This window comes from Pungitius pungitius, chromosome 20 (assembly GCF_949316345.1).
Source record: "Pungitius pungitius chromosome 20, fPunPun2.1, whole genome shotgun sequence".
In the NCBI taxonomy this organism is placed as follows: domain Eukaryota; kingdom Metazoa; phylum Chordata; class Actinopteri; order Perciformes; family Gasterosteidae; genus Pungitius; species Pungitius pungitius.
Genome location: NC_084919.1, coordinates 2,451,750 through 2,479,329, shown reverse-complemented (window position 1 = coordinate 2,479,329; position 27,580 = coordinate 2,451,750). Strand labels below are relative to the sequence as shown.

Below are 27,580 nucleotides of genomic sequence, written 5' to 3'. Positions count from 1 at the left end.
CACCCCTAATGATGTGCAGTTCTGTGACCTCTATTGACCAATCCGGCCATCGCTGCATCAGCTAAATTTATATTCAACTTACCAAACACTGTTTGTAGATGGAAATTTGGGATTTTCTTTTAAAATCCGGACACACCACCGTTTTGAATATAAGAATAGATGTTATACTTATTTATCTTTTATTAACATTCAATTAATCATTACATAAATAGACTCTCTGAATTATCTGAATCTTTTTATATTTGATATACAGCAAACACACTTGCAGGAGACTTAAACGACCTCTAACGTTGTAGGCAACACTTGCTTAACACATTAAGGTTGCACGGAAACGGCTCAGATGTTTCACACTTCTCTTTGCTGCACCAGCTGGAATTCTTGGCACCTATTTATTAAAAAGCACATGTTTTTACGTTTTTTTCTTCGAGTCAGTCCAAATCAGCAGAGAGGCATTGAAATAGAACCAGTGCAAACACAAAGGGAACGAGACAGCCTCATTAATCCAAGACATTGTTCACAGTTTTATTTGAACTCATTCTTTTTTTTTTCTTTGCCAACCAGGAAGCACTTTGTATTCAAAGGAGAGAATAAAAAGAAAAATACTTCAGCTGATAAACATTTTATTAACAACATGATCACAAATACTCTGGTGTATTATTTATTCATTTTTTTTTTGTTTATAAGATTTCAATATCCAAAGAAGTTTATTCCACCCTCGGTTTCAGGTCGCAGCCTGTATTTTTCTGCCGTGGTTCCACACATAGCTGTGTTAGCGAAAGGGATAAAAAAAAACCTTTAAAAAATGTTCCAGGATAAATTATGAGAATTCTCTTTTTTGGGGTGTGCTTACAATTATATTGAAAGTTAAAGAAAATTAAAACAAACAACGTAAAACACAAAGGCTGACATAAAATGATGTGCAATTATAATTATTGACATTATTATTACTATCATTCTCATGATCAATTCCTCATTATTACCATTGTACTCACTACACAACTACTACTCATATCAACATTACACTGACAATCATAAAAATGATAGTAAGAATAATGAAAATGATAGGAATAATTATAATAATTATAAAAAGTTTAAAACAAAAAAAGATAATTTTATCCATTTTTCTTCAGGCAGAGGACAGAGAAACAGAAAATGTGAGGGAATCAGTGCGAGAGTGTGTCCCATTCACGTCCAAACAAACAAACAAACGTTACACACACACGTCACCGGGGTTACGCCGGCGTTGCATCAACACCGCAGCTGCACAGGACGAGTCGATGTCACAGTTTGGGCTCCGGTTCCTGACTTCTCTCCTTCCTCCTCCTCTTCCTCCTCCTCCTCCTCCTCCCTCCTCGGCGGGGCCACAGCGGCTGGTGCAGGGCGCCATGGTTCAAAAAAGGTGGTTCATGTCGGGGGAGTAGCTTCTGAGAGATTATGTCGTGCTGATTCGACTGAGTTCATGTCTAATGGCTGTGGGCGAAAGAGAGGAAACAGTGTGGGGGGGGGGGGGGGGGGGGGCGCTCGGTCAACAAAGCCTTCTCAGCGACCCTCCTCAAGAATCACTCCAGTTGTGGTGGGTTGAAAAGGGATCCCCCCGGATGTGTCATTGTGATTTAATCAGGGCTGTTTGGTATTGATCCCTAAGCAAGCCCCGCCCCCCTGCTGCTACTCCATCAAGCTGTCAAAGCGTGGTTACCGTGGAGACCGCACTGTCACTAACTGCCCTGTAGAAAGGGCAGTGCAGTTTTTGTAAAGACATACGTGTGTGTAAACCATGAAAAATACATTAAATTATCAGGATTATTCTGTAATGTATTATTATGTGTTGTATTCTATAATGTTATCTTATCTATCATTTTTCCTTAATGACATTTTTTAGTGGTTGATAATGTTTAATCAATAGAATCATGTTTTCTACTAATGTTTTAAGAATGTTGAGAAACAATATAAAAACCCAGAGTTTTGACATACACTTTTTAAATAGTGCTCGTTTATATGTCCTTCACATCGACTTCTTAAGTTGACATTTTTAGGTTTGTGCATCTCTAGTGTAACCTAGTGGTCACTATTCCACATAACTACCAAACTACCGTCGTACAGATCAGACCTCCAATCCAGTATCAACATAGAGAGAGAATCAAACGTACCATCAATGATTTCATCCTTCACTTTGTGCAATTCGCGGAACACCTCCTCCAAGATTTCCTAACGAAGCAAAAGCGGATCAAAAAGTGTCCGTCGCACATTCAGATTGAACCTCTGCCACAAACACACATTTCTTTACCTGTTTCATCCTATCGAGGTCCTGCGAGTCCGCGTCGGTGCCCCCCCCCGCGGGCCGCACCCTGCGCGATAAAATGTATTTATTTAATTATTTAATAACCGATCCGTCTTTGTCACGTTTCCATTTGACAGACGCCTCCTGCAGCAGCTCTCACCTGGAGGCCATCGACCGGTCGGCGGAGTTGGCTCGGTCCCACGGCTTCTTTGCACCATCTAGACGACAGGGACAGGCGTGACTACGTCTCCTTGGTTTTATTCCCCCCCCCCCCCCCCCCCCCCCCTTTGGCCTTTGAGTTCTGAACAATACTATTCGCTGTTAGAGGAATAACCACGAGTCCTGCGAAACAGATCAAATCCTCTGGGACACAAATCACCTGCTGTAACACAGATTTCCCACCTGTGGCATTCTGTCCACTGCGGGAGCTCGGGGACGCGGCGTTTGGATCGTCCTAAAGAGAAGAGGATATTACTTCCTTCATTACCGCATGTCATCAGTGCAACGACAATATTCCTTTTTTCTTGGGCATGTTTTGGCCTTTGCGGTGATTTGATTTGGAATTAAAAAAAAAAAAAAGACCATTATTAAGGTCACGTGACCAGCGGGTTACATCACAGCTAACGAGCTTTCTGTCCACTCACATTTTGGCTGTCCTCGGGCCTCTCTGAGGCTGCTTTCCTTCTGGTGGGGAAGAAGAAGCCTCAAGTAAGAAATCACCCATCGATCGAAGGCTTCAGTGACCAATCATCTAGGTTCTTTTTTCATTTGAATGTAATGGGGGGAGGGGGGGGGGGGGGGGGGGTTTCTCAACTCGCTGCCCTGACCTTCGCGCCAACAGGGCGTTCATCTCCTCCATCAGTCCCCCGCTTCCTCCACTCGAGCGGTTGGCGTCGTTCTTGGCGCCCGAGGAGCTCTCGTCCTGGGGCTGGGTGAGGGGAGAGGGAGGGGGAGGGAGGGGGGGGGGCAGAAGGGCGGACGTCAACTCTCTCAACAGTGAACTTTTTTTGGGGGGGGAGACAATCCACTTTTCATTCCAACTGGCGTCTCACTCTCTGAACGCGCCGCAGCTTGGCTCCGGCGATCATGGCGGCGAGGCCGGTCTGGGCGGGGGGCTCGTCCGCCTCGCCGCCCCCGCCCATGGGGAGCGGCGGCGGGGAGCGGAGGCGGCGGGGCCCCCGCTGAAGGCGGCGGAGGTCCCGGCGGCGGCGGAGGCGGAGGAGGGCCGCCCATGTTCATGGGAGGAGGTATTACCGGGGGGGCCACGGAGAGCACGGCAGGGTGGCCCTGGAAAGGAGAACCTGGGGGGGGGGGCATTTCTGGATGAATTATATACATATTTAATAGTCACTCTTCAATTGACATGGGACGTTTACGCCAAGACAGTTTTTCATTTTTAATTTAATTTTTGCACGCATTTTAAAGAAGAAAATGGCAAATTTTCATATTAAAAACATACAATTTCAGAAAAACTGTGATACAAGAACCAAGTGTCTTCATGCATCTAACCAGATGGGGGCTTTTCAAGGTTCAAATGCTTCCTTTCTCCCCTCAATGCCTGAGTACCTGAGTTGGAGGACCGCAGCTCCCGCTCCATGTGAGCCTGCATCTGCTGCTGCTGCTCCATCATCTGCCTGGAGACACAAGGAGGAAACACTCTGCAGGTCACTCGGCATCTTTTAAGACTCGAAGCCACATGTTCAGGGGCTTATGCTATGTTTGAATATTTTATAATCATTTCATTTTTAGGTTTTCAGTAAAAAAAAACAAAAAAAAAACAAACATTACCTCGCTCTCTGAACTTCCATCTCGTCTGAAGTTGGTCCATTCTGGACGTGGCGCTGGACAGCGGGACCTGAAGACACAAATGAAAGTACAGAGAGAAGGAACACAGATGAAGGGAAGCTGACCGTGATAATCCATCACGAGCAGTGTAATGGAAAATTGAAATTAGCGCCAGTCAAAAGATAATTAACAACCAAATGACTTAAACATTAAGCATATTCGTCCCTCACTTTTGGTAATTGGTTTCCGTTACCCACAATGCACTAATAACCACCTGTGATGGGTCGGTTGTGCGATGAGAAGCGCCTCGTGGTTCAGGGTTATGAGCCAGAGCCAGGGGTCAAAGTTCGGGGCCTCTGTTTTGATGTTTTGAGGATAAAATCTCCCGTCAGTTCATTGATGCGAATCACAGATTCAAAGGATTAAGGTCTTTAGTAAGTGATCTCCGCCTCTTGCTCATAGGCTACAAGGCACTCGGTTGTAATCCGTTTAACACCACAAGTGAGATCTGAAGATGGAGGAGGAAGATAGGGGAGAGTAATTAATGGCAGGCGCGATAAGATGTGAACAAAAGGACTTCCACTCAATCAAGGGCCAATCGTCGGGTTTTTCTCATCGCTGAGTGGGAACGGCTCAGAACTCACTCCCAAACGCGTCCGCGTCGCTCACGCGGTGTGTCGTTTTTTGCCGCGGGAGGTCTCTCCGCTGGTTGCTCGGCAACCTCTCTGCGATTACCAGACAGCAGGTGACCGCTCGCTGTAACGGAGCGCTGTCAACTCACTTCTAGTGGTTCAAGGACTTATTGCTTCAGGGATAGTGTCCAATCTAATACATACAAGTATAACCCCAACTCCAGGGTATCAGCAATTATTAAAAAAGGTATTTATCATCACGATATGGGTCATTGTACATCTCAATAACAATATATATTAAAAAAATAGCACAGTTTGAATTGTCAGTATGAACTAACCACAGGGTTTTGTTTACACTTCGACTTATAGTTATCATAATGAATTGTCCAGCAGACGTTTGTCCTCTTGGCCCTGCATGTCTTCCCGTCTCTCTCGAAGCTGCCGCTATCCAAAGAATAAGAATAATAAAAATAGTCTCCCGAAAGCCGTAAAGATCAGAGATGCGGTTCCTTCTAGTCAGCTGACCAAATAACGTTAGAAATGGGCCATTTCTTACTTCTAACAGAGAAAAGTAACATAATACTTTTCTCTGGGCATAATGTACAAAAAAGCATTAATGAGCCACACACACACACACACACACACGCACACACACACACACACACACAAAGTTGAGTCCCAGAGAGCTTTAGTACCTACATGACATGCTGAAGAAGAGGAAGCGGCTGCAGCAGACGCACAGGCAGTGACAGACCCACTCCCCGCTGACCATCTCTCGCTCTCAGCCGCCCTTCCTCCACCTCCATCACCTCCCTCGCTCCCCCCCCCCTCCTCCTCCCCCTCCTCCTCCTCCGCCACAGTATCGCCTGTCATCTCCCGGTAACACAAACCTGCGGCAGGCAGCAGCCGCGCAGCGAGCGGCTCGCGTTAATGTTTCAAAAGGTCGGGTTTGTCCGTGGGGCTGCAGACAGACACACACACACACACACAGACACACAGACACGCACACACACACACAGACACACACACACTACAGAGAGCGCATCCACATCCACCCTCCTCCACCATGAGCCTCGTACATACACACCGCCCACTGAACTGTCGTATTAAAACGTCACAAATTAAGATTATTTAGACTCTTATCATCAATAAATTTGGGATTTTTTTTTTCACCGTGCTGAAAAATAATGGAAATCTGAGCATTTGAGTCCATCAGCTCAGTGATCTGTTGAAGGAGGTTTTGTTTTATGAAATATAAAATATGGGGGGAGTTCATCATTCCCTGGTCCCATTTAAGCCCAAATTGTGCTTGTATTCAAAATTGGATTAATTCGAAATTGAATAGACTGAAACAATCAAAATCCACTAAATTATTTCCATTAGCGAAGCCGCTACCAGAAGTTACTTTGGCACATTTACTTGATTACTGATTTAGATTGAGTTTAGTTTAAATAAACTGAGGATCAAAGGTCAGGCCTTCTTACCACTAGAGGGAGCAGGCTCACCTGCTTTGTGATGTCACCCTGCACACAGATTGGAGCCACTGCTCCATCCATCGTGTGAGTGTGTGTGTGTGTGTGTGTCTGTGTGTGTTTTTTCTTTTTTTGTGCTCTTCTGTCACTCGAGCCGCTTTTTTCCCCTCCCCATGTTATTAGGCAGATGAAGAGATCTCCTCTCTAGCCCCGGGGGGCCCAGGAGGGAGGGGTGGGGGGGGGAGTGTGTGTGTGTGGGGGGAGGTTCTCCTCAATGACTCGCTCAAATCCAGAGGGTGGAGGAGGCTGCGGGCGGAGACACACTGCAGCTGCAGCGACGACGCCGGGCCTTTCCTTCCATATCAATGTGTGTGTGTGTGTGTGTGCGTGCGGCAGGACGCACACACACACACACACACACACACACACATGCACGTGGGGCGCTCAAGAGGGCCGCTTTAATGAGTGTTTGTTCATCCCCGCATCTCGACTTGAGGAAAAAACACAGCTGGAACTAATGACATAGATTTGCTTGAGACTTGAGACTTGAGACTTGACGCCTGGCACACGAAGGACGAGAGAGAACCTCACAAGATAGAGACGAGTGCTGCTCCTACCACCGCGAGTCCCAGTGCATGATGGGAAACCCCTGGCTGCCTCCTGATCAAAAAGCTGATCGTGTAATTGGAATATTAAACGCTAGATCGGTCTAATGTTGTACAGAAATACAAAGCAGCGTCGGTCTAAATCCCCGTGAGTCCCCCAAATGTTGCACATTCATTCTGCTGTATTCGGGGAAACGCACCTCCGTCCTGAGCGCTGAGGACGTTGAGGGCGAACAGCATGGCGTTGGAGAAGGTGGTGGCCTCCTCCTTGCTGGCGAAGTTGAGGCCGTAGACCTGCCGCGCGTCCCGCCACTGGTGGAAGGTCGGCGTGGCCTGGTTGTACTTGAGGCCCTTCACGATGGAGTAGTTGATGACCACCTGCGAAGCGAGGGGGGGGGGCCCGTAAGGATTATTTTTCGCCATTGTTGTTCATTGACATCGCCTTAAAAAGGTTGGTATTTTTTCTTGTGCTTGGCAACACTTTGAAACAACAGAGAAAATGAGAGGAGAGAAGTTTTTTTCTTTCTTTCTGCGATTAATTTAGTATGTCATTGTTTAAAAGTCTAAACGATAGCTAACAAAACCACGTGAACTCTGAGTTTCCGGTCATTATAAGATTCATAGAAATAAACAAAGGTGTTGACTTATGGACAGACAGGAAGAGTTTACATCACAGTACCAACGAGTTACCTGCACGCTCTGATCCTCCCACGGCTCAATGGAGTATTCCCCCCCCCCCCCCGGTGACTTACCTGCTGGTCCTGCAGCTTGACGCCCACCACCCTGAAGGTGTTGTTGGCAGTGTTGTGGTAGATGTTGATGCGGCTGAACCCCTGCTGCCCCGGCTTGATGGGCACCCACTTCTTACTGGTGTCGTCGTAGACCATGACCGAGGCCCGGGCCTGGCAGATGCTCTGCTCGCTGGGGGGGAGGAAGGAGGAGGGGGGGGGGAGAGTTAGTTATGTGCCGGACCAACGCTCATTACATTCCATTCAAGGAAAATGTATTTGTACACTTTTTAGTATTGTATATCAAAGAGAAAGTGTATAGCTGTTATTCAGCTTTGAATCAATAATTGTACAAGTGTGCTGAGGAGGAGGGGGGGGGGGGGGTCTAAGGATGTAAGTGAGATCATTACGGTGAACAGGACAACAACTCAGTCTGTTGTGTTACACTAGCAGTCTGATCCAAATGTAATCAGGCGCTTGTCCAGCATCTGCTGATGTTCTTAATGAGAGGCAATGGTAACGTGTGTGTGTGTGCGTGTGTGTGTGGCCTCCAGTGTGGCCTCTGCCCGCCCTCCCATCTGACCGTGTTAATCACTCTCTCTCTCTCTCTCTCTCTCTCTCTCTCTCTCTCACACACACACTATGGACAGCGGTGGCATCCTGACCGTCACGACGTGCCCAGCAAGCACTTTGTCCCAATGTCAGCTCTCGGGCTGCATTTCTGCAAACTATGCTAAAAATGTTTGACAATATGCAACGTGTTTCACAGTAGAATGTGAATAAATCAGAGAGCTTTATGTTTAAAAGTGTCTGTTTATGTAGCTTGTCGCTAGCTACGGCTAACTCCGTCACACCTTGTCTTTAGTGACGAACGGTCTCCTGGGTAGAAATAGTGTGGACGAATAATCCTTTCACATCTAACGGTTCAATGTGGCTCCGTTAACGGTCGCTGGCCGTGAGGAGGACAACAGAAGATCAAGGGTGTGAGGATCGAGGAGGAGAAACACGGGAGGAGCAACGGAGGGACACTTTTGACTTAACGAGTCCCATCTGCGCCTCTGCCTCCACGGCAACGCTAAAATTAGTGGATCGACCCCCAAGGGCCGAGCGAAAGAGCCGCGTCAGAGATTAGAACAAGGGGGGGGACAAAGGGGGGGGGGAGGTCTTGGCTTGGAGAGTTTTGGTGTGTGGATGCAGCACCAAAAAAAAAGAATCTTGATCTGAATCTTTGAATTTAAACTATTCGTCTTTTTTTTTATTGCTTGGAATCCGTCGTTGAAAGACCTCAATGGACTCTGCAAGACACGTGAACAAAGGTCATCAAACATCTCTAATCGGACCAGCTGATCTTCTCTTTCACTTTAAAGCAAACTGAAGAAAGAAAAACGAGCTGTGGGAAGCAGCTGAGACTTGTTGGACCAGAGTCTACTCAGATAAAAGCTGGAGGTGACACCCTGCTGCATGCGTAGCTATAAATAACTTCCTCTCAGGTTGTTTTACTTTCTACACACAGATCAGGTGATTTGACATGAGCGGCCTTCGATGTGCACACACTTGAAATGAGCCCCGAGCGCCAGCCGGGCAAACGATGTGTTTAATTTATTGTCTTTAACTTGTCGACTCTGTTCCTTTTTTTAAAAAGGAGTCGTTGGCAACCAGCCGAAAAGATTTTTTTTAAAAGGCATCGGAGGCCCAGGAGCATAAATGAATGAATGAATGAGGCTCTGGAAGAGACTCGAGCAGTAAAAACCACGCAGACGGGGAAAGAGGACATGAAGTGGTGGAGGGGAGAGGACATGAGGGGGGGGGGCTGTGAAGAAGACGAGGCAACAAGAAAGCGCGTTCATGGGAATGACAGTTATGGGACACACAAGCGGTGCGTAGGACGCTCCACGAAAAACATGTTGAAAAATTAACAATTGGCTTCTCGGGACATAAATAAATCAGATGCCTTGGAATGTACCTTGACAGTAGACACACACACACACGCACAGACACACACACACACACACTAAAGGGCGTCCTCCTTCGCTCACGTCGGCGCAAACACAGATTCAAGCTGACAGGGACAGACGGAGAAATCTCAGAGAGCTGCTCAGAAAAGCGTCTTCCTTCGATCAAAGAAACGCATGATGGCGCCTACTTTGAGTGGCTTTCGTGTACATAACCAAGTAGATGTTACGTTTTAATCCAGCTATATTATCTAATTGACCCTGAGGGCTCGGTACTTAACCTTAAGAGGTCATTGAATGCTACACAAACGCTGAGGGAAGCGCATGCTACGCTTTGTGCAAATTGAGGCTGCAGCACATGCACTGAAAGCTCAAGCCAACGCTTTACAGCGTAGTTTGCACCGAGCCTTGTACTCTCAGACTTTAAATTACATTAAAGCATCGTTATTGACCCCGAACGAGGGTCTCGCAGCTCGCCAACACCTGGACCTGCCACGCCGCCGCGTCCACCTGTTCCCTCCAACTGGCGCCTTCAAATGGGCTTCGTTCCCCTCTCTCTATCTCCGGCGCCGCGCTTCCTGTCTGACTGCGCTGAATTGCCCGTCGGGCCTGTGAGCCGAGGCGAGCTGTCAGAAGCGAGGGATGCGCTTTTCACGGAGGAAACCTGGGTAGAAAATCGATGCGCCGACGCATGAAACACAATCAGAGCTTTTGATCCTCTCTTCTGCCGATCTGCTGCCAAACGAAGCAGGTGGAGATTCAGATACGGCACAATCACTGCTCTGGAAAAAAAGGTGGAAATTCTCACATTTACGCATCGTTTATTGCCTTTGTGTGAGCCGGTTTCCCCATCGGGGAGAAATTTGGCATGTTTCCATTTAGAATTTCACTGAAACTGCGTGAATGTTTGACTTTCTGGTCGGATACGAATGATTCAGTCAGTTAGCAAGCCCGCTAACATCAGTAGCTCGGAGCCTTTGTTCGGCGATGTAAACCGTGTCCGTCCGTGACACTGATCGTCGCTGGCAGGAGGGCCTCGATGTTCGACTCGGCCTCCGTCCCCTCGCGGGCTTCGCCACACCGGAGCCGATATCGAAATGCTGCGCGCACATTTTTTGGGCAAACACTCGCAGTTCAGATCCACGTCTGCGCTGCTTTGTGATTTTGCGCACAGTCTCAAGTGATCGGTCTCAAGTGACAGCTTTCCTGATTAAATGACTTTCTGTAAATTGAGGCCTTCTGCCAACAGGGAGAGTAAGTGGAACGTTTCAGCTGTTGAAAGCAGCAGCGGGAGGCTGACGTGTTTGGGCTTTTCTCTCTTGGCAGCGGCGGTAGTAATTTACGCAAAAACAAAACCTTTGGCGAGTGGAAATTTGTGAAGTTGTCACGGTAAGCACATCGATTCGCGAGTGACGGCTAAGGGGGTAAATAGCGCCTTAACGACAAGCTATTTACTCTCACAGAGGCGACCTGTCAAAAGTCTTCATACTTAAATTAATATATTATATTACTGTGGGGTGTATTCCGTGAACTACATATTCAGGACATAAAAATAGGAGAATAGTGCTTAAAAGCAAGAAGACAGAAACACACTGCCTGGCAATATTGTGCCTGAAGGGAAACCAGTGGGCAGCAGTGGGCAGAATTAGGAGATAAAAAAAATGACTGATGTCAAAACTGATTTTGAAGGATTAGCTTGTGCGGTGAAGCCAGAAGAAGAGCTTTACGCGCGGTAAACCTTCCGATGGCGCGCCACCAAGGAGAGGAGACACGAAGCGGCGGCTCACGAGGCGACAGGGTGTCAGGAAGGCACGATGATACCATCACAAAGGACAGCATGCATTGAGGACAGAGAGAAGAGGACCAGGCCATATTTTAAATAGAGCAATACTTGACATACGGCTCTTTGAAGTGATGTGAAATGGCACAAATACGAGCCTGCGTGGTGCTCAGTCATCAGCGATAACCATTAGTTACACTTCTGTCAGAGACGTCCCCGCTCTTATTCTGAAATAAGACGTGCGCGTCTCTGTGTGAGCTTCCAGGTGAGACCAAACATTGCCAAATATCTCCTCTTGTGACCGGTTTGGTCCTCGCGTGCCAGGCGCCGCCGCGACCTTGAGACTTCCCGAGCAGCCGCTCGATGCAACATTTAGATTCCACATCGTGGATTATATCCCTGTCCTTGTGCCTCATCGGTCTATGAGTTTGAATTAATTCACATTCGCCCCCGTTGCACTTTAAGGACATTTTACTACGTTAAGTCCCTTACAGGTGAATAATAAGACAGAAATAGTTCTGTCTGTGTCCGTCGCTGATGCACTCAGCGTTTATTGCTCCGCAAAACCTTCAGGCAGATTTTAGATTTGCGTCTCAGTAGCAAATGGAGGAGGAGCAGAGCGGATCATAATAAAGCTTCTTTGTGTCCCACCAGCCAGCTGCTCGGAGGGAACGGCCAAATCCCGGAGAGTTCGCTGGCAGAACAATCGTCTCCACAAACTGTTTGTCTTTTTCCGTCTTAACTCCTCGACAAAATGTTCTCTGTTCGCCCGAGACAGGAGGAAAAATCATGGAGCCTGCAAACCCCCAAAAAGGGTGCACAATGTCACGTCTTGTAGCCGCACACAAGCGTGTGTGTGTGTGTGTGTATTTCTGCACGTGTGAGCATTCATCTGCATGAGACGTCAAAGCTGCATGAAGCAAAAAGAAGAACAGCTGAGGGCTTAAACATTTATAAGCGCGGCGCGGGGGCAAAGCTACATTAGCAATGAGACTGAGCCAGAGCTAAACCTCGGCTCTCATGGAAAATGGGATAAATCGCGCTAAACCCGACACCGCGATCCAACCACGGGGGCCAGTTGGCGTAATTACGAGCCACTTTGTGTGAATTACATTAATTTGCGCCCCACTCGGATCCCGTCTGCTGTGCAGCGATGCTTCGGGGAGGATGTGCAGTTCGTCCCAGTTGCTGCTGCGGCGTCTGTGAAGCTGGAGCCTGATGATTTGGATGTCGGCCATTTTTGATCCCGCCAAAGAAACTTTGTGAAATGATCAAAATGTTTTTACACAAATGTAATCTCTGCACATAATAAAATACTAGGAATATGGTTTAAATACAGCTAGGTTTTTTCTTAAAATGTTGAAATATATAAGTATTACTTTTAGAGAAAAGGTTTTGTTGAAACCATTACTTCAATTGTACCCTAAAACTAGCTAACGTTAGCCACGCGCTAACTAGCTTACTAGCTGATAAAAGCTAAAAGGTAAATATCAGTACTCCCAATACTTATGGACTAATGTTAACATGGATGTTTTATATATATTTTGCTTTTTTGCAACCTTAGTGAGTGTCTGTAACATTGGGAAATAGTTAAAAAAGAGGCACCTCCGTCCTCCAGCTTAGGAACAAAAATACTGAAGAAAGCCTCATTACAGCCTGCAGCTCATCTGTCTACAACAGCATCTGAAATGGAAATTATTGCCTGACTCTTCACATTGTCTAAAGCTCCGTTTATATTTATAATTGTGAATCAAACGAACCAGGACATGTGTGCGTGTGTGTGCATGTGCGTGTACACGTGCTTCCGTTTTGGCGGTGTTATAAGTCACTGCGTGTTTATCTGTGGGGGAATATTTATGCGTGTATCTGTGAATAATGGTCTAGGAGAAGGTAAACGGTCCTGCCGCTCTGCAGGCCAGTTATATAAGCAGCTTGCCTCCTTGCGTGTTTGAGGTTTTGGTGGTGAACGGGGGCAAGTGGGGGAAAAAAAATCAAGCAGTTAAAAAAAAAAAGAGACAGAAGACTTAGAAGAGAGAAACATGGGCCTGTGCTGAAAGCAGACTTTCAAACAGCCTGCGGGCTCCAATGGAAGCAGTTAAAAAACAAACCAAATTGCGCAGAAATGTCTAAAAATAACCGGCCTCGGCTGATTTAAATTACAAGCTTAATACATGTGAACATCGCTCACTCCCTTTGTGCCGGTCACCAAATCTTCCCCTCCGACGGTGATACGTAGATACAGCTTCTATAATCATGACGGAGGCTCGGTAGTTTTACTGAACTTTGTTGTTCAGGTTTATTGAACAAAACACAGCGGCTAATTACAACTTTTTCTGATTTACATTTTTGTTAAGATGGCGTCATGAAAACTAGAACAGATCCTGTTTTCACCCTTCACAATAAAACACTTCCGTTTCTTCAAATTAAAACCACATGGCACCCTGCAATTTGGAAACACGACTGCACCCATGTTACAACCAACAATCAATGCCCAATGTCCAGAACTGCAAATAAGTCACAACATCCTCCCGCCCAATGAACAACTGTTCATACGTATCAAATTGACCTTTAACCTATTTCTAATGGGTATAGTAACTGAACAGGCCTTCTTAACACGCTGCCTGTAGAAGTGCAAACATTACATGAACGTATGAGGCCATCTCTGCCTGGAAAGACCTCTACGAGTCTACCCATCTTCCATGTCTGTCTGGGTGTGTTGTCCTCCCCAATGAGAACAACATCTCCTACTTTAAGTGCTGTTGGAGTAGGAGTGTCCACTTTGTGAGCGGATTTCAAGTCCAATAGATAGTCTCTGCGCCAGCTGTTCCAAAAGCTGGTCAAAAGTCTCTGCTGGTATTTCCACCTTTTACCAAGCTCCTCACGGTTTGCTGTGAGCACCTGAGCTCATTCACCACATTGTCATCATCAATGTCCAGCTCCCTTTCAGCTGTGGACAGTGAAGCTGGTCCGCTCCACCACAACTGGCTCTCAATAAGACTCTGTGCATGCTGACCTCGTGTAGGTAAGTCAGCAGGATTCATTTTACCAGCACAGTGGGACCACGTCTCCGGGTTTGTGAGCCCTTGTATTTCAGTCACTCTGTTGGCCACAAAGGGCTTCCACCGCTGGGCAGAGCTGCGGATCCAGTGAAGAGTGATCATCGAGTCCGTCCACATTTGAAGTTGGCTCTTCTCCATGTTCAGTGGTTTGAGAAAACTGTGTCCTAATCTTGCTCCAATAAGTGCACCCATAAGCTCCAGGCGAGGTAATGTCATTTTCTTTAGGGGTGCGACTCGCGACTTAGAGGCCACAAAGCTTGTAACAGTCTCTCCTTGTTTGTTTTTTCCTTGTAGATATGCCACAGCACTGTAAGCCTTTTCACTTGCGTCACAGTAGACATGCAACTTCACCGTGTGTGACTCTTGCTGGATCTCAATGTGGTACCACCTGGGAATAGCCATCAGGTGGAGCAGTGGTAGCTCCATACACCACTGTTCCCATTTTTCAGTCAAATCAATGGGTAATGGTTCATCCCAACTGAGCCCTCTCTCCCACATTTCTTGGAATAGGCACTTCACTCTGATAGTAAAGGGAGTGAGAAACCCAATGGGGTCAAATATGCGAGCCGATGTTTGTAGAACACTTCTCTTTGTGTTTTCTTTGTCCCGTAAAATGTCAATGAGTCCCTTTTGATCAAACACAAAATCATCTCTCTCTGGTCTCCAAACGAGTCCTAGCACTTTGAGCACGTTTCCACAGGACTCTGTATCTCCAGTCAACTCTACTCCGGTCTCCTTCCACATGGCTCTCAGGTCAGGTGAGTTGGTAACCCATTTGCAGAGGTCCATACCTGCCTGAGCGAGAATGTCTTTTGCTGTTGTTGTCACATGTAGAGCTTCCTGCACAGTAGGTGAGCTTGAAATAAAGTCATCTACATACAGAGAGTCACTGAGGATCTGTGCTGCCTTTGGTTGTTCTGTGTCAAATAGTTTGAGGTGTTTTCTGATGGTGGCAGCAAGCAGGAATGGGCTGGGAGACACTCCGAAAACCACTCTGTTCATTCTCAGGACACATACCTCATTCTTGCAGTCTTTGGTTGGAGGTCCATGCATCCACAGGAACCTAACAGCATCTTTATCCTTTTCTGCGAGGGAAATCTGAAGAAAAGCCTTGGTTATATCAGCAGTGAAGGCAATCTCATGCAACCTGAATGTGATGAGTACCTCTAGCAGGTTTGGGTTTAGATTAGGCCCTGTGTGCAAACAGTCATTGAGGGATGGGCTGTCTGCATCATGTGAGGACGCATCAAATACCACTCTCAGTTTAGTTGTGGCCTTGTCCTCTCTTACAACAGCGTGATGTGGCATGTAATATCTTACAGTCTCTTGGTTCCCTGCCACTGTTTTGTCCTCTAAAACCTCCTCACAGATCCCTTGCTGCAGGTAGTCCTGTATTACGTTGTTGTACCTGGCATACAAGGCTGCATCAGTTTTTAGTTTTCTCATAAGGCTCTCAAAACGTCTCTTTGCTACCTTAAAGTTGTCTGGAAGCTGGTCTTTGTCAGATCGCCATGGTAACTCAACTTGGTAGCGTCCATTTTCGAATGTAGTAGTCTGTTCAAAGCTTTGTAAAATGTCTGAGTCCTCTCGGCTCTCCGCCTGTTTGTTTACAATGCCCAGGGACTCGACCTCCCAGAATGCATGTAACTGTTTGGAAATCTGGGTCTCTTCAGTCAAACTTATGTGCATGCAAGTGGTTTCTGTAACGCTGGAGGTAGTCACTGGCCCCTGCAAAGCCCATCCAAAAATACTCTCAACTGCCACTAGTGAATTTGTGACCTTTTGGACCTTTCCAGTGACTGCTTGCCAGTAGTAGTCTGCTCCTATTAACACCTGCAACTCTTGATCGTTAGCACCTTCTAGTGGAAAGTCTGCAAGTTGAAGCCCTCTTTTCTTTATCTCTGCTTGAATGGGCTCGCTTGGGACCTTTATCACAGCACTGCACACCTGAGGAGTCTCTACAGCTTCAATCTCAAGTCTCTGTTCAGTGTTCCACATATTCTGGAGCTCAACTCTCACAACATTGCGTTTCTCTGTTACAGGAGAGGTGGAACCAAAAACATGGAGATTTAGTGTCTCTTGCCTTACAACTGGGAGTCCTAAGGCTCTGACGACGTTTCTGTGAATGAAACTTCGCTGGCTGCCTCCATCCAATAGACAGCGTGTTATCTTCCTCTCCTTTGGTCCTACAGTCCATGTCTTAACTGTCTGAAGTAGTACTGTGTTCTGAGTATTGGTCTTCACCTTTACAGGGCTTGTCAATGACGACAACACAGCTTCTGTATTTTCACTACTATTGGTAGTGTTAATATCTAGCTTGGCTTCAGACTGCTCACAAACTGACAAGTGGTGTTTCCGGTTGCATAGGCTGCACAAAACCTTTACTCTGCAGTATTTTGCAATGTGTTTTGGGCCTAAGCAGACATAACACCGTCCAAGTTTTCTCAGTTTATCCTTGCGTGCACTTACTGTATGGTCGGAACAGTTCTCTGGTTTGTGGTCGCTACTGTCACAATACACACAGGTCCGGGGCACGGCACTGGCGGTGTGCAAGGCAGTCGCTGACGGGACACTCCACTTTCTGGGTTTATCGCAGGCGTAGGATGGCTTACCCACATTCTTGTGTTGTGGGCTCGGATCCTTCGATGCATGGCCTGGTCTTGTAAGCTGAAGCGCTCGTTCTCTGCTTTGCACCTCATTTTGTAGAAACTGAATCAACTCTGGCACCTTCCATTCGTTGGTCGCGTTTGGTTGGCGGGTGTAGGCGAGTGCGATGTCCTCCGGAATGAGCTGCAGTAGCACTGGACAAAGCAGGCAGCCGTACGTGTCACTCTGGACTCCAAGTGACTCCAAACTGCGTATCTGGATCTCACATTCATCATACAAGTGCCTCAAAGCTGTAACATCGGAAGATCTTTTAACAGGGTTTAAGTTCAGTAATTTGGACATATGGGCACTTATCACAATGTCCTTTCTCCCAAAGCGGCTCTGGAGTAACTCTATTGCAGCATCGTAGTTGGCATCTGTCATTGTAAGCCCTGCAATAGTTCTAGCAGCTGCTCCAGTCAGGTAGGATCTGAGGTAAGTAAACTTGTCTGTCTTGCATAGTACCTCATTTCTGTGAATAGCTGTTTCATATTGTGACCAGAATTCCTGCCACTGGCTTATTTCACCATCGTACTTTGTTATCATTAGCTTAGGAAGTTTAACAGTTTGTCTGGACTGTGATGTAAATGAACCGCTGCTCCCATCGCTCACGCGCACTCTCGGGGTGTCTCTGATGGTTTCCTGATGCCCAATGGCGGTGGTGGCGCGAACCTTCCAAGTGAGAACGCGGTCCATGTAATCCAGTGTGCTTGAAATCTCCGTGTCCAGATCGTCCGTGGGCGTCACATCTTCTATGCCCTTGTCCAAGTCCAATAAACTGTCCTCCTTCGATGATAAAACTGCCACAAACTCGCGTAGTTTGTCAGTATCTGGTCTTTCCTTCCCCACCTCGTCCTCTAGGCGGGTTAACAGCCTCGTCGTAGCGGCGCGAATAGTCGCCCGCTTCCTTTTCAGCCGCTCGAGTCCCTCCGTCATGACGGCTGCTAAACCGAGCCGTTAGCTGTTCACTTCGTTCGAAAAAGTTCTTAAAGTCCTTACATCCCGGGTTTCGGCACCAAATGATACGTAGATACAGCTTCTATAATCATGACGGAGGCTCGGTAGTTTTACTGAACTTTGTTGTTCAGGTTTATTGAACAAAACACAGCGGCTAATTACAACTTTTTCTGATTTACATTTTTGTTAAGATGGCGTCATGAAAACTAGAACAGATCCTGTTTTCACCCTTCACAATAAAACACTTCCGTTTCTTCAAATTAAAACCACATGGCACCCTGCAATTTGGAAACACGACTGCACCCATGTTACAACCAACAATCAATGCCCAATGTCCAGAACTGCAAATAAGTCACAACAGACGGTAAGCTAATGGTTCCCAGGAAAGCTGTAGTGTGACTCAGTTATAGTTGTTGTTGTTGGATATGACACCGCATGTGCGGAACCGAAATAGAGCTGCAGATTTTAAGCTTCCTCTCCACGGACACTCAGTTTTAAATGATCTCCCTCTGGCCCCGTTTTCGTCAAGGCTATTGTGATCCGATCCGTCAAACCGCGCTTCGTTTCAGACCACCGACGCATATTCGACTTATTATAGTCAGTAAACAAACGTGTTTGTTTTAATTGATGCTCGTCACCGTCGTCCCCATGAGCTTGTTAGCGCGTTAGCGAGCATCCACCTGAGTTCATGTCAGCACTGAGGAAACTCGGCATTGCGATTTCCTGGATGGTTAATTTAAACGCCTGTTAGATTCCCTGACATTTACAGCAGCGATTTTAATGCTAAGTCACATAATCCTTTAATGCTGCTTTCCATTCTTTTTTTTTTTTAACATCACCAGAGATTATGAACTGAGTGCTATCAGGGAACTAAGCACTTCCTGTCCCTTCGATCAACCCCATGACAGCAGAAAGTGGGAAAAATACACCCATCTGTCTATACGTTAAGATTAACACACATATGTTATGTTTATTATATCCAACCATCAGGCTTGTACTTCTGAGCACGATACTGGGTGAATTTATTTGGTTGTTGGATGCCGCAACGTCTTCACGACGTGAAGCTTCCACAACAAAAGTTGTTCAAAAACCTGCTGATCAAACAGTCGGGGTGTGTGTCTGTGTGTGTGTGTGTGTGTGTGTACTTGAGGGTACTCGGCTTGTGTGTAATTGAATGAATGCCAAAGCCCAGAGACCCCGCAGAGAGGACGCCACACACACACACACACACACACACACACACACACACTGCTACCCTCTATGCCGCCGACTGCTGAGGCCACGCAAGAGCACGCTAATCTGTTGGCATGACAACTGGAGTGGAATATTCGCTTGGCCTAGAAAATATGGCTGTGAAGAAAAGATGAATGAGCAGTGAGATATGAATAATAAAAAAAAAGAAGAGAAACTAAAATAAGCCTTCCGTCTGCTCTCTAGCTACAGACCGCCTCCGTCCCTAGCAGCAACACAACACACCCTCTCGCCCTCTCGCCATCGCACGAGTGTAACGCCACGGGATATTCTCTTTTAGCTCGAACCCGCCGCCGCGGACTCGTAGCCTTAAGAGGCGCGATGGCGACGACTCGCCGCGTCTGCTGTCCATGTCGTCGTGTTCTCTCTTCAAAGCTTAAACGTCCCTGACAGCCGGAGGTCAGCGGGGGGGGGGGGGTGGGGGGGGGAGGGGGGAGGCGCGTGTCCTGGTGCCGTGGAGCAGGTTGCCAAATGTATGGTTTGGTTCCAGCCGAAGAATTGTGAAGAGTAGAGTGCAAGGATGAGGTTTCTTTTTACTGCTGCTCCACATGATTGAGTAAAGCATTTAAGAGTTTCCTCAACCCCCCCCCCCCTATGGAAGTAAATCTGTGCCATCGGGGGTTGAAATAAAAAGTTGATTGAATTTCTAGCACTGAATATTTATGCATTGAAATTATGTACCTGAATGTTTTTCAACATTAAAACACCGCAAAAAAATTCAACCTAAAAAAAAAAAATGTTGAAATATTCGAAATGGAGGCTACAATATTCAACCGCAAAAAATTCAACCTTGGCACACCAACATCCGGGACACTAAGGAAGAGCAATCGATTCTAGATTCAAGATCAGGAGCGTGCGTCAAGCTAAAGGAGCGAGCACCCAAAACACCTTCGGCTTCGGATTGTATCCATGTCCAATAATAACGGGACTTTAACTCTTCTTCATGTCATCAGTGTGGTTTGTGTCTGTAAGATTCCGTAATAGACAGCTGACATTTGTACATTAACAGACTGTGTTGGACATGAACTAAGCGGAAGTTAAACGAGAGCGTACAGCCGCTCACAATACGCCTCTTCTTCTAGTTTTGAATTCATTTAATAATGCTGAGATCCTTGGGCAAGCTGTTAGGAGTGATTGGCGGAGTTTTGAAAACCAGGAACGCGCTTGAAGAGGCAGATGAGCCGCTGTATCGTAGTGGGGGGGGGGGGGCAGCGGCTTTAACGGAGCGCGCAGACGCATAAACCCGACAGGACATGCAGGAATAACCGCAGTAGCGTCGGTGGAAGGATCCTTTTTCACAGCGGCACAAGCCGATCTCAGTTGGGTATTAAGCGACATTCAAAGTCCACGTAATGTTAAATGAGTCTTCATGACCATGGGTAAACTTTATTGAGGATCTGGCACAACACAGCGCCCTGCAAGTAGCGCAGAGTCTTACATAAAGGGATGTACGTCTTAATGCGAGGCTTTAGAATTTATCTCAAAGGGATCCTGTATTTGCTCGTAAAGTCTGAAACGAGAACCCATTTTTCAGTGACGGTGTTACGTGCCTACTGGTTTTTGAACTACTGGTTTGGCTACGGGTGCGTGTTTGTTTTCCCCCGGTGTTACGTGCCTACTGGTTTTTGAACCTACTGGTTTGGCTACGGGTGCGTGTTTGTTTTCCCCCGGTGTTACGTGCCTACTGGTTTTTGAACTACTGGTTTGGCTACGGGTGCGTGTTTGTTTTCCCCCGGTGTTACGTGCCTACTGGTTTTTGAACCTACTGGTTTGGCTACGGGTACGTGTTTGTTTCCCCCCGGCAGGCAGGTGTTGTCTGCCTCCGTCACTTGAGTCGTCACACATTTGCAAACATATTGTTCTGAAAATGTTCAAAAATGCATCCCATATCCATTGCAGCGATTATATAAGTGAGCACTACGTCACTGCCACGTATGAAGAAATACATAAAAGAACATTTATTAAAAGTCCGCCACAACCGGGATTCGAACCGTGTCGCGCAAAATAACGTAGTGCCACAGAGCGGCTGTGCTACCCACTCGGCCAACCGAGCTTAATGGATTTCAGTTGATTTGTATATTTTAATAGAGTTGTATATCGTCAGTGGCAAGCAAACGTTTTGGTTTAGGGTGAACATTATATGTTCTTTTATGTATTTCTTCATACGTTGCCACACTGATGACATGAAGAAGAGTTAAAGTCCCGTTATTATTGGACATGGATACAATCCGAAGCCCAAGGTGTTTTGGGTGCTCGCTCCTTCAGCTTGACGCACGCTACTGATCTTGAATCTAGAATCGATTGCTCTACCTTAGTGTCCCGGATGTTGGTGTGCCAAGGTTGAATTTATTTGGGTTGAATATTGTAGCCTCCGCATATTGGTGTGCCAAGGTTGAATTTTTTGCGGTTGAATATTGTAGCCTCCATTTCGAATATTTCAACATTTTTTTTTTTAGGTTGAATTTTTTTGCGGTGTTTTAATGTTGAAAAACATTCAGGTACATAATTTCAATGCATAAATATTCAGTGCTAGAAATTCAATCAACTTTTTATTTCAACCCCCGATGGCACAGATTTACTTCCATACCCCCCCCCACCACCCTGGAGCGCCAATGCTGACACAGCACAGCAGGGGGAGGGCGGCATTAGGGAGGTTCCATCTGATATCAGGTACTACAAGCTTTAAAATTGGGCCAATAAACGCACATGTTACTAAGTGTGATGGATGATGACAGAGCTCCAGGATTAACATTGAGTTTAAGTGGTGTGTTTAGCGGGATGAAGGACGAGGTGACGGCATTATTGGAGCCAAATGGAACAAATCTTAAAGCTCTTAGCTCACGTCAGCGAACCGGAGAGCTCACTTTGGGTAGCTCCTTAACAGTTGTCTTTAAATGATTTCCTCCCACTTGGCTTGAAGTGGAAAATAACTGCTGTTGAGAGATGTTGAGCGAGGGGGGGGGGGGGGGGGGATTTAGACTCGGGGTTGGTCCTTTGTGGATCTGCAAAGAGGCCAAATCCTCTGACATAACGGACGCTTCGGCAGAGACAACACATGCTCCACAGAGCCCTGATGAGTTGACTGCAGCTCCAAACAAACACGTTAATCTGCTGCGAAGACGCACGAAAATCACCTCCACCTTCACAGACTGGAAATGGAAACAATGGCCTGGTAAAAAAAAGCTTATATCCTGGTAATTAGTGAGCTGTGCAATTACATTTTTCACTACAGGGCAGGGTTAACTGCTCCTGCCATTATGCTAAGCTACGCTAACTGTCTCCTGGCTCCGGTTCTATATTTCCAAAGACACATACAAGCGAGGTATTCATCTTCTCGTCTTCCTCTCGGCTAAAAGCGAATGCATTTCGTTTGTAGTGTGGCATTAACGTCTTCAAGTTCAGCACAGAGCCAGACATTCCTGTCTAGTTTTCTGCTCAAGGGAATCTTGATCTAAGGCCTAATGAGCATCTGCTGGAATGTTTAATAGAGTGCAGCGCCCGAGGACGTCTTCGTCCACCTTTCAGTGTGTGCAAGAGCACACCGGTCAATCAACCCAGATATGAGAGGCGGATCAAAAGGTCGCACAGACGTCCTTAGACCTCATGCTGAGGGGTAAAACAACGACGAGCAGAAGGGGGGAAGAGACTGAGAATGAAGAAGAAGGTAGGAGAGGAAAAGGTGGAAGACAAATGATGACAGGAAGAGAAGATCCAGAAGATAGTGAGCATAGCAGAGCATAGCAGAGTGCGGGGGTGGCTTTAAATAATGCATGGGTCTTCATTTGGCATAGAGCGGGGGGGGGGGGGGGGGGATTCCTGGCAGGAAGGAGGCTGTAGGTGAGAACATATCTGGGGCATTAACACTCGGATCGTTTAAAACCAACACGTCCTCCGAAGGAAGGTGAGAGCGAGGGGAAGGAGTGGAGGAATCCGTGGCGATGCCCCGAGGCGGTGCTCCACGACGCCGGTTAACAGCCTACTGCGAGGCCTCACACACACACACACACACACACACGCACGCACACGCACACACACGCAGCACAGACGCGTTTACACGTGAACCACTTTGCAGCTGAACGTTTTCAGAGGGTTGAGTGCTCTTCATCGTGGACCACGGTTCGACAACAAGATCATGTGGTTCCTATTCGTGCCACAGAGCATCACCAACGGCCTTATGGGTGACTTGTAAGTGCGTGAGGCCTCTGATCCGTCGGGCCGCACCCGAGGAGGTGAACACAGACACGTCAGGTGAACAGAAAGACCCTCCATCGTCTCGGGACTTCGTCCTGAAGCGATAATGTACAGCTGCAAGTCTTGGGTTTTGGGGGAAATGCTTTGAAGGTGTAGAGCAAAATACGCGATCATTTATAACGGAAACGAGTTTAAGCAAAGGTACCTGTGACATCACGTTGTGGGATGTCTGATGTCCCCACCCGTGTCCCCTAAACCAAATGTCAAAGTGTGCTCCGATGGATTGGTAAGCACATGGTTGTCATGGTTATCTGGCTATCCGGTGCCTACGCTGCTCACCACGGAGCCCAGGGTGGAGGCGATATCCCAGCATTCCTAGCAGGGGGGGAGGGGGGTTTCAAAGGTGGGTCCAAGACCCCTCTGGTTTTCTTTTTTCTTCAGGATCACACAGCTTTTAACATACCTCCTTCGGTCTGACTGCTTCCCTCTCACGTTTGCAGACCTCTATCTCTTCCTTTTGCTTAGCTTCGCTGTTCTCACCATCCCCCCCCCCACCCTCTCCCTCCTGGTCTCTCATGCTCCCTCCCTCTTATCGCCCTCCCTCATTCCATCTATGTCTCTCAATTTCCTCTTTTTTTTCTCTTTTTAATCTCCAATCTCTCTCTCTCTCTCCCCGTCTTCTTTCTTCTCACTCAGCTCCTATGAGCTCACTCTGCTAACAATATGCTAAGAACGTGTTCATTTGCTGTTTGAACTGCGCTCAGTTCACTTTGCAGCCAGAAAGAAAATAGTGATTCATCTGCTCAGAAATCAATGCAGCAGTCTGTTTATTTCTGAGTATTTTCAGTTCCATCTCTCTCTGCTTCCCTAAATGAAAATAAAATGAATATAGCTGAAGGCTCTGGATTGGTTATGTGAAAATCACACTTTAAACCTCTTTGTGTGTGTGTGTGTGTGTGTTTCTTTTAAGCTGCGGTCTACAAATACACATCAAATATGGATATTTGCTGTCATTTCCTGGTCTTGTGCTGACGCGTTCCACCGAAGGTCAGGTGAGGCCGCAGCAGGTGGGAGATACCAGATGGGACCCCCCGGGGGCCTCCGGGGACCCTCGGGCCAGGCCCGTGACGGCGACACGCCCGCCGCCGCCCAGTAAAGCGGCTCGGGCCCGAAACAACGGACCGGACTGAAAGCCGCTTACAGTGGGGGGGGGGGCAAAAACACTGGCTGAGCACGATTAAAGCTGCACTAATCAGAGCTGTTCGAGGAGGAATCGCCGGACGTATCTCGCGCAGGATTAGAAGGACATCTCGGCTACGTGGGTGCAGCGAGGACTTAGCTAAAAATAAGCGCGGACAGGTGGATGTGGCTCTGTCCCTGCCGTGGATGTCTCCTATACAGCAACAGCTCCACCGGGTTACACCTCAGCGAGACAAAGAGCCGGGGGAAGCTGTTGCAGTGTCTGAGCATGCGTCCTCCGGGCGCTTGTTGCGTCCGCGCATGCCGTAGCGCCTCGGAGCGTTGATTGGATGTGAGAGAGGGGGCCGGAAAAGAAGAAAAAAAGAAAAGAAAAGATGGATGCGTAAACACAGGGAGAACAAAAGAGCCTCGGAGGCAAATAACCAGAGCGGCCGAAGGGCCGGCGGGGGAGAACACAACCGCGCCACTGTCACCCCCCCCCCACCCCCCCCCCCTCCATCCAAACTTGGCACGCTCCCCCGAAGGCCATCAATGCCCTCTGCTTCTCCCAGGAGCCTGACACTTTTTCTATGCTAGCTAGCTAACACATTAGCACATGCAGCCCAACCTCCCCCCCCCCCCCGCAGCGGCAACCAGACCATTCAACATACACAGAAAATGCTGCACGTGCAGCAGCAGCAGCAGAAGAAGAAGAAGCAGAAGAAGCAGCTCCAGCTACAAACGGACAAAAGCAAAGGGAGACACCAGTCTTGGGTCCGTGGTGGACACCTGCCCCCCCCCGGGAAGCCTACCTGACTTTGAACTCGGTGAGCTGCGGCTGTGCCCCCGGGTCGGCGCAGTAGATCTGGGGGAAGTAAAACCGGTGCGACTGAAGGTTGACGTCCATGGCGGCAGAAGCCTGACTCTCGCAAGAAAAAACAATGACAAAAAGCCCGAATCCGTCGCCTTTTTTCTTCTCCTTTGTCCTGAATTTCGTTGCCCCGACTCTTTGGCTACAGGTCGTAGGTCGGCGCCAGCGTCACCTTCTGCCCCCCTCCACCCCCCCCACCCGAGGGGGTCGCGGGGCTACTGAACGCTACCGCCGGGAAGGCGTCCCCCCTCGTCTTCGCCTCCTCCAGAGACAGCACATTCAGTCCCTTCTGCTGAACAGACACACTGTAAACCTAAATGTCCCCAATCAGCATCAGAGAGAGAGACGCTGCGGCCTCCCGGCACCCCCCCCCCCCCCCTCCCGTGGACTCGTCCTTCAGCTGGTGGAGAAAGATCAGGAGGAGGTGGAGGGCAATCGTGAACCCGGAGGTGAGAAGAAGAGGGGGGGGGGTGGGAGAGAAAGGAGAGGCTGCCACACACGGAGGAGAATGAGCGGCCCGATGAGAGCCTTTTGGTTTTTAGGCTTGGCAGAGGGAGGAGGGGGGAGAGAGAGAGAGGGGGAGAGAGAGAGAGGGAGAGAGAGAGCGAGAGAGAGAGCGATGGGGGATAGAGAGAGATTCCCGGTGCTGTGAGGCGTTGCCCTCGCACTGCCTCTCCTCTCCTTCGTCTCATTGGATTACCTCCCCCCCTCTCCTCCTCCCCCCCCACCTCCATCCTTCCCCTCCCTCCTCCCCTCCCAGCTGTGACGAACACCGGCCCCTCCCTCTCCCTCTCCTCCCCCTCTCTCCCTCTCTCTCTCCTTCCTCCTCTCTATTGGCCGAGGCGAGGATGCGTAACCCCCCCCTCCTCCCCCCTGAGTAGGAGGAGGAGCAACAGATTTTAATTCATCTGATGGCTCCCGTCTTCTCTCTGATCTCAGGCTGGCACGCCGGGCTCGGGGCGAGCACAGGACGCAACACAATCTCTCTCTTACACACACACACACACACACACACACACACGAGATGCCAACATTTGCGTTCGATTCGGCGTCAGAGAAACCTGTCTGGAAGCTGTGAACCCCCCCCCTCCCCCCCCATCCTACCCAGCTCACCCTGCTCGCATCACCCACATCTGTCCGGGCTGTGTTTTGCCAGCAGGCAATTTCATAGATTGGGAGGGAGGGAAAGGGAGGAGGTGGGAGGGGGGAGGGGGGTTTTACTCCCCGTTACTCGCCTGTCGACGTGTTTGGTCATCGTTTGTTTGTGTCAATAACATGTCATCCGTGTCCTTTCGTTGCGTGCAGTGTGTTGTTGGTTCAGTGAACTAAACATGTTTGCTTTGAGGGTGCAAAGGGAGCATCGTGAAGACTCTCAGATGTACAATCTGTGCGTCATCGGTTCACCACGTGAAGTTTAGCTCGTCTGTGTTAATTAACCGGTCTCCCTTTTTACAAACTTTGATCCGAGGCTCCCCCCCCCCCCCCTCGAGGCCAAATTCAAATCTGTGTCACATTGAGTACACCCGTCTGTAACACAGAAACACCGACTGGCTTTCCCTCGAAACAAGACGAATTTCACTGCATGGAAACGGCTTTTATTTATTTAATGCGTCTCAAAGCTGCAGCAGACGCTAAATCCCTTGTTTTCTGTCACAGCTCTGAATGAACAGCCACAGTGACCCGTGTGTGTGTGTGTGTGTGTGCGTGCATTCAGACTGTACACCAGCGACGGATGAATGAGACGAGTCACTTCATAAAAAAAAAAAAAAAACTAATGAGGGAGGTGGAGTAAAAAGATGGAGAGGGGGAGAGGGGGGGGGTGTCAGGGGAGTAGACAGATGGACAGGCAGGTAGAGAGCTGTAAATGCCCGGCAAGAGGAGGGGGGAGGGAGGGGAGAGCTGGGGAGGGTGAAAGGACATCCAGCCTCTGCTTACAGTGCCCCCTCCCCCATCTCTCTCTCTCTCTCTCTCTCTCTCTCTCTCTCTCTCTCTCTCTCTCTGTGATTGTGTTATTAATCCTCAGAGCTACACACACCTCGGCTGCTACTGTGCGTGGATTTGTTTCACCATCTCTCTTTTGCGTGGGACGTTTCATAAAAACGGGACGCTGCGGATGAGAGACAGGGAGGGGGACAACGCGGTGTGGGACCCCGTTTTCCTCCGTCTTCTCGGGTTCACTCACACCGGCTCGTCC

General features: G+C 48.1%; 1 protein-coding gene across 1 annotated transcript; it reads right to left on the bottom strand.

Annotated features, from left to right (window-relative positions):
* Positions 1-497: 497 nt before the first annotated feature.
* On the bottom strand, positions 498-25,741 carry evlb (Enah/Vasp-like b). Its single transcript, XM_037448999.2, is given in 14 exon segments — positions 498-1,470; positions 2,148-2,205; positions 2,285-2,345; positions 2,439-2,496; positions 2,681-2,732; positions 2,923-2,959; positions 3,106-3,206; positions 3,331-3,439; positions 3,441-3,579; positions 3,845-3,912; positions 4,067-4,133; positions 6,973-7,150; positions 7,525-7,693; positions 25,328-25,741. Coding segments are annotated over 14 exon segments (1,230 nt in total). The 5' UTR covers positions 25,423-25,741; the 3' UTR covers positions 498-1,432.
* Between the last annotated feature and the right edge of the window lie 1,839 nt (positions 25,742-27,580).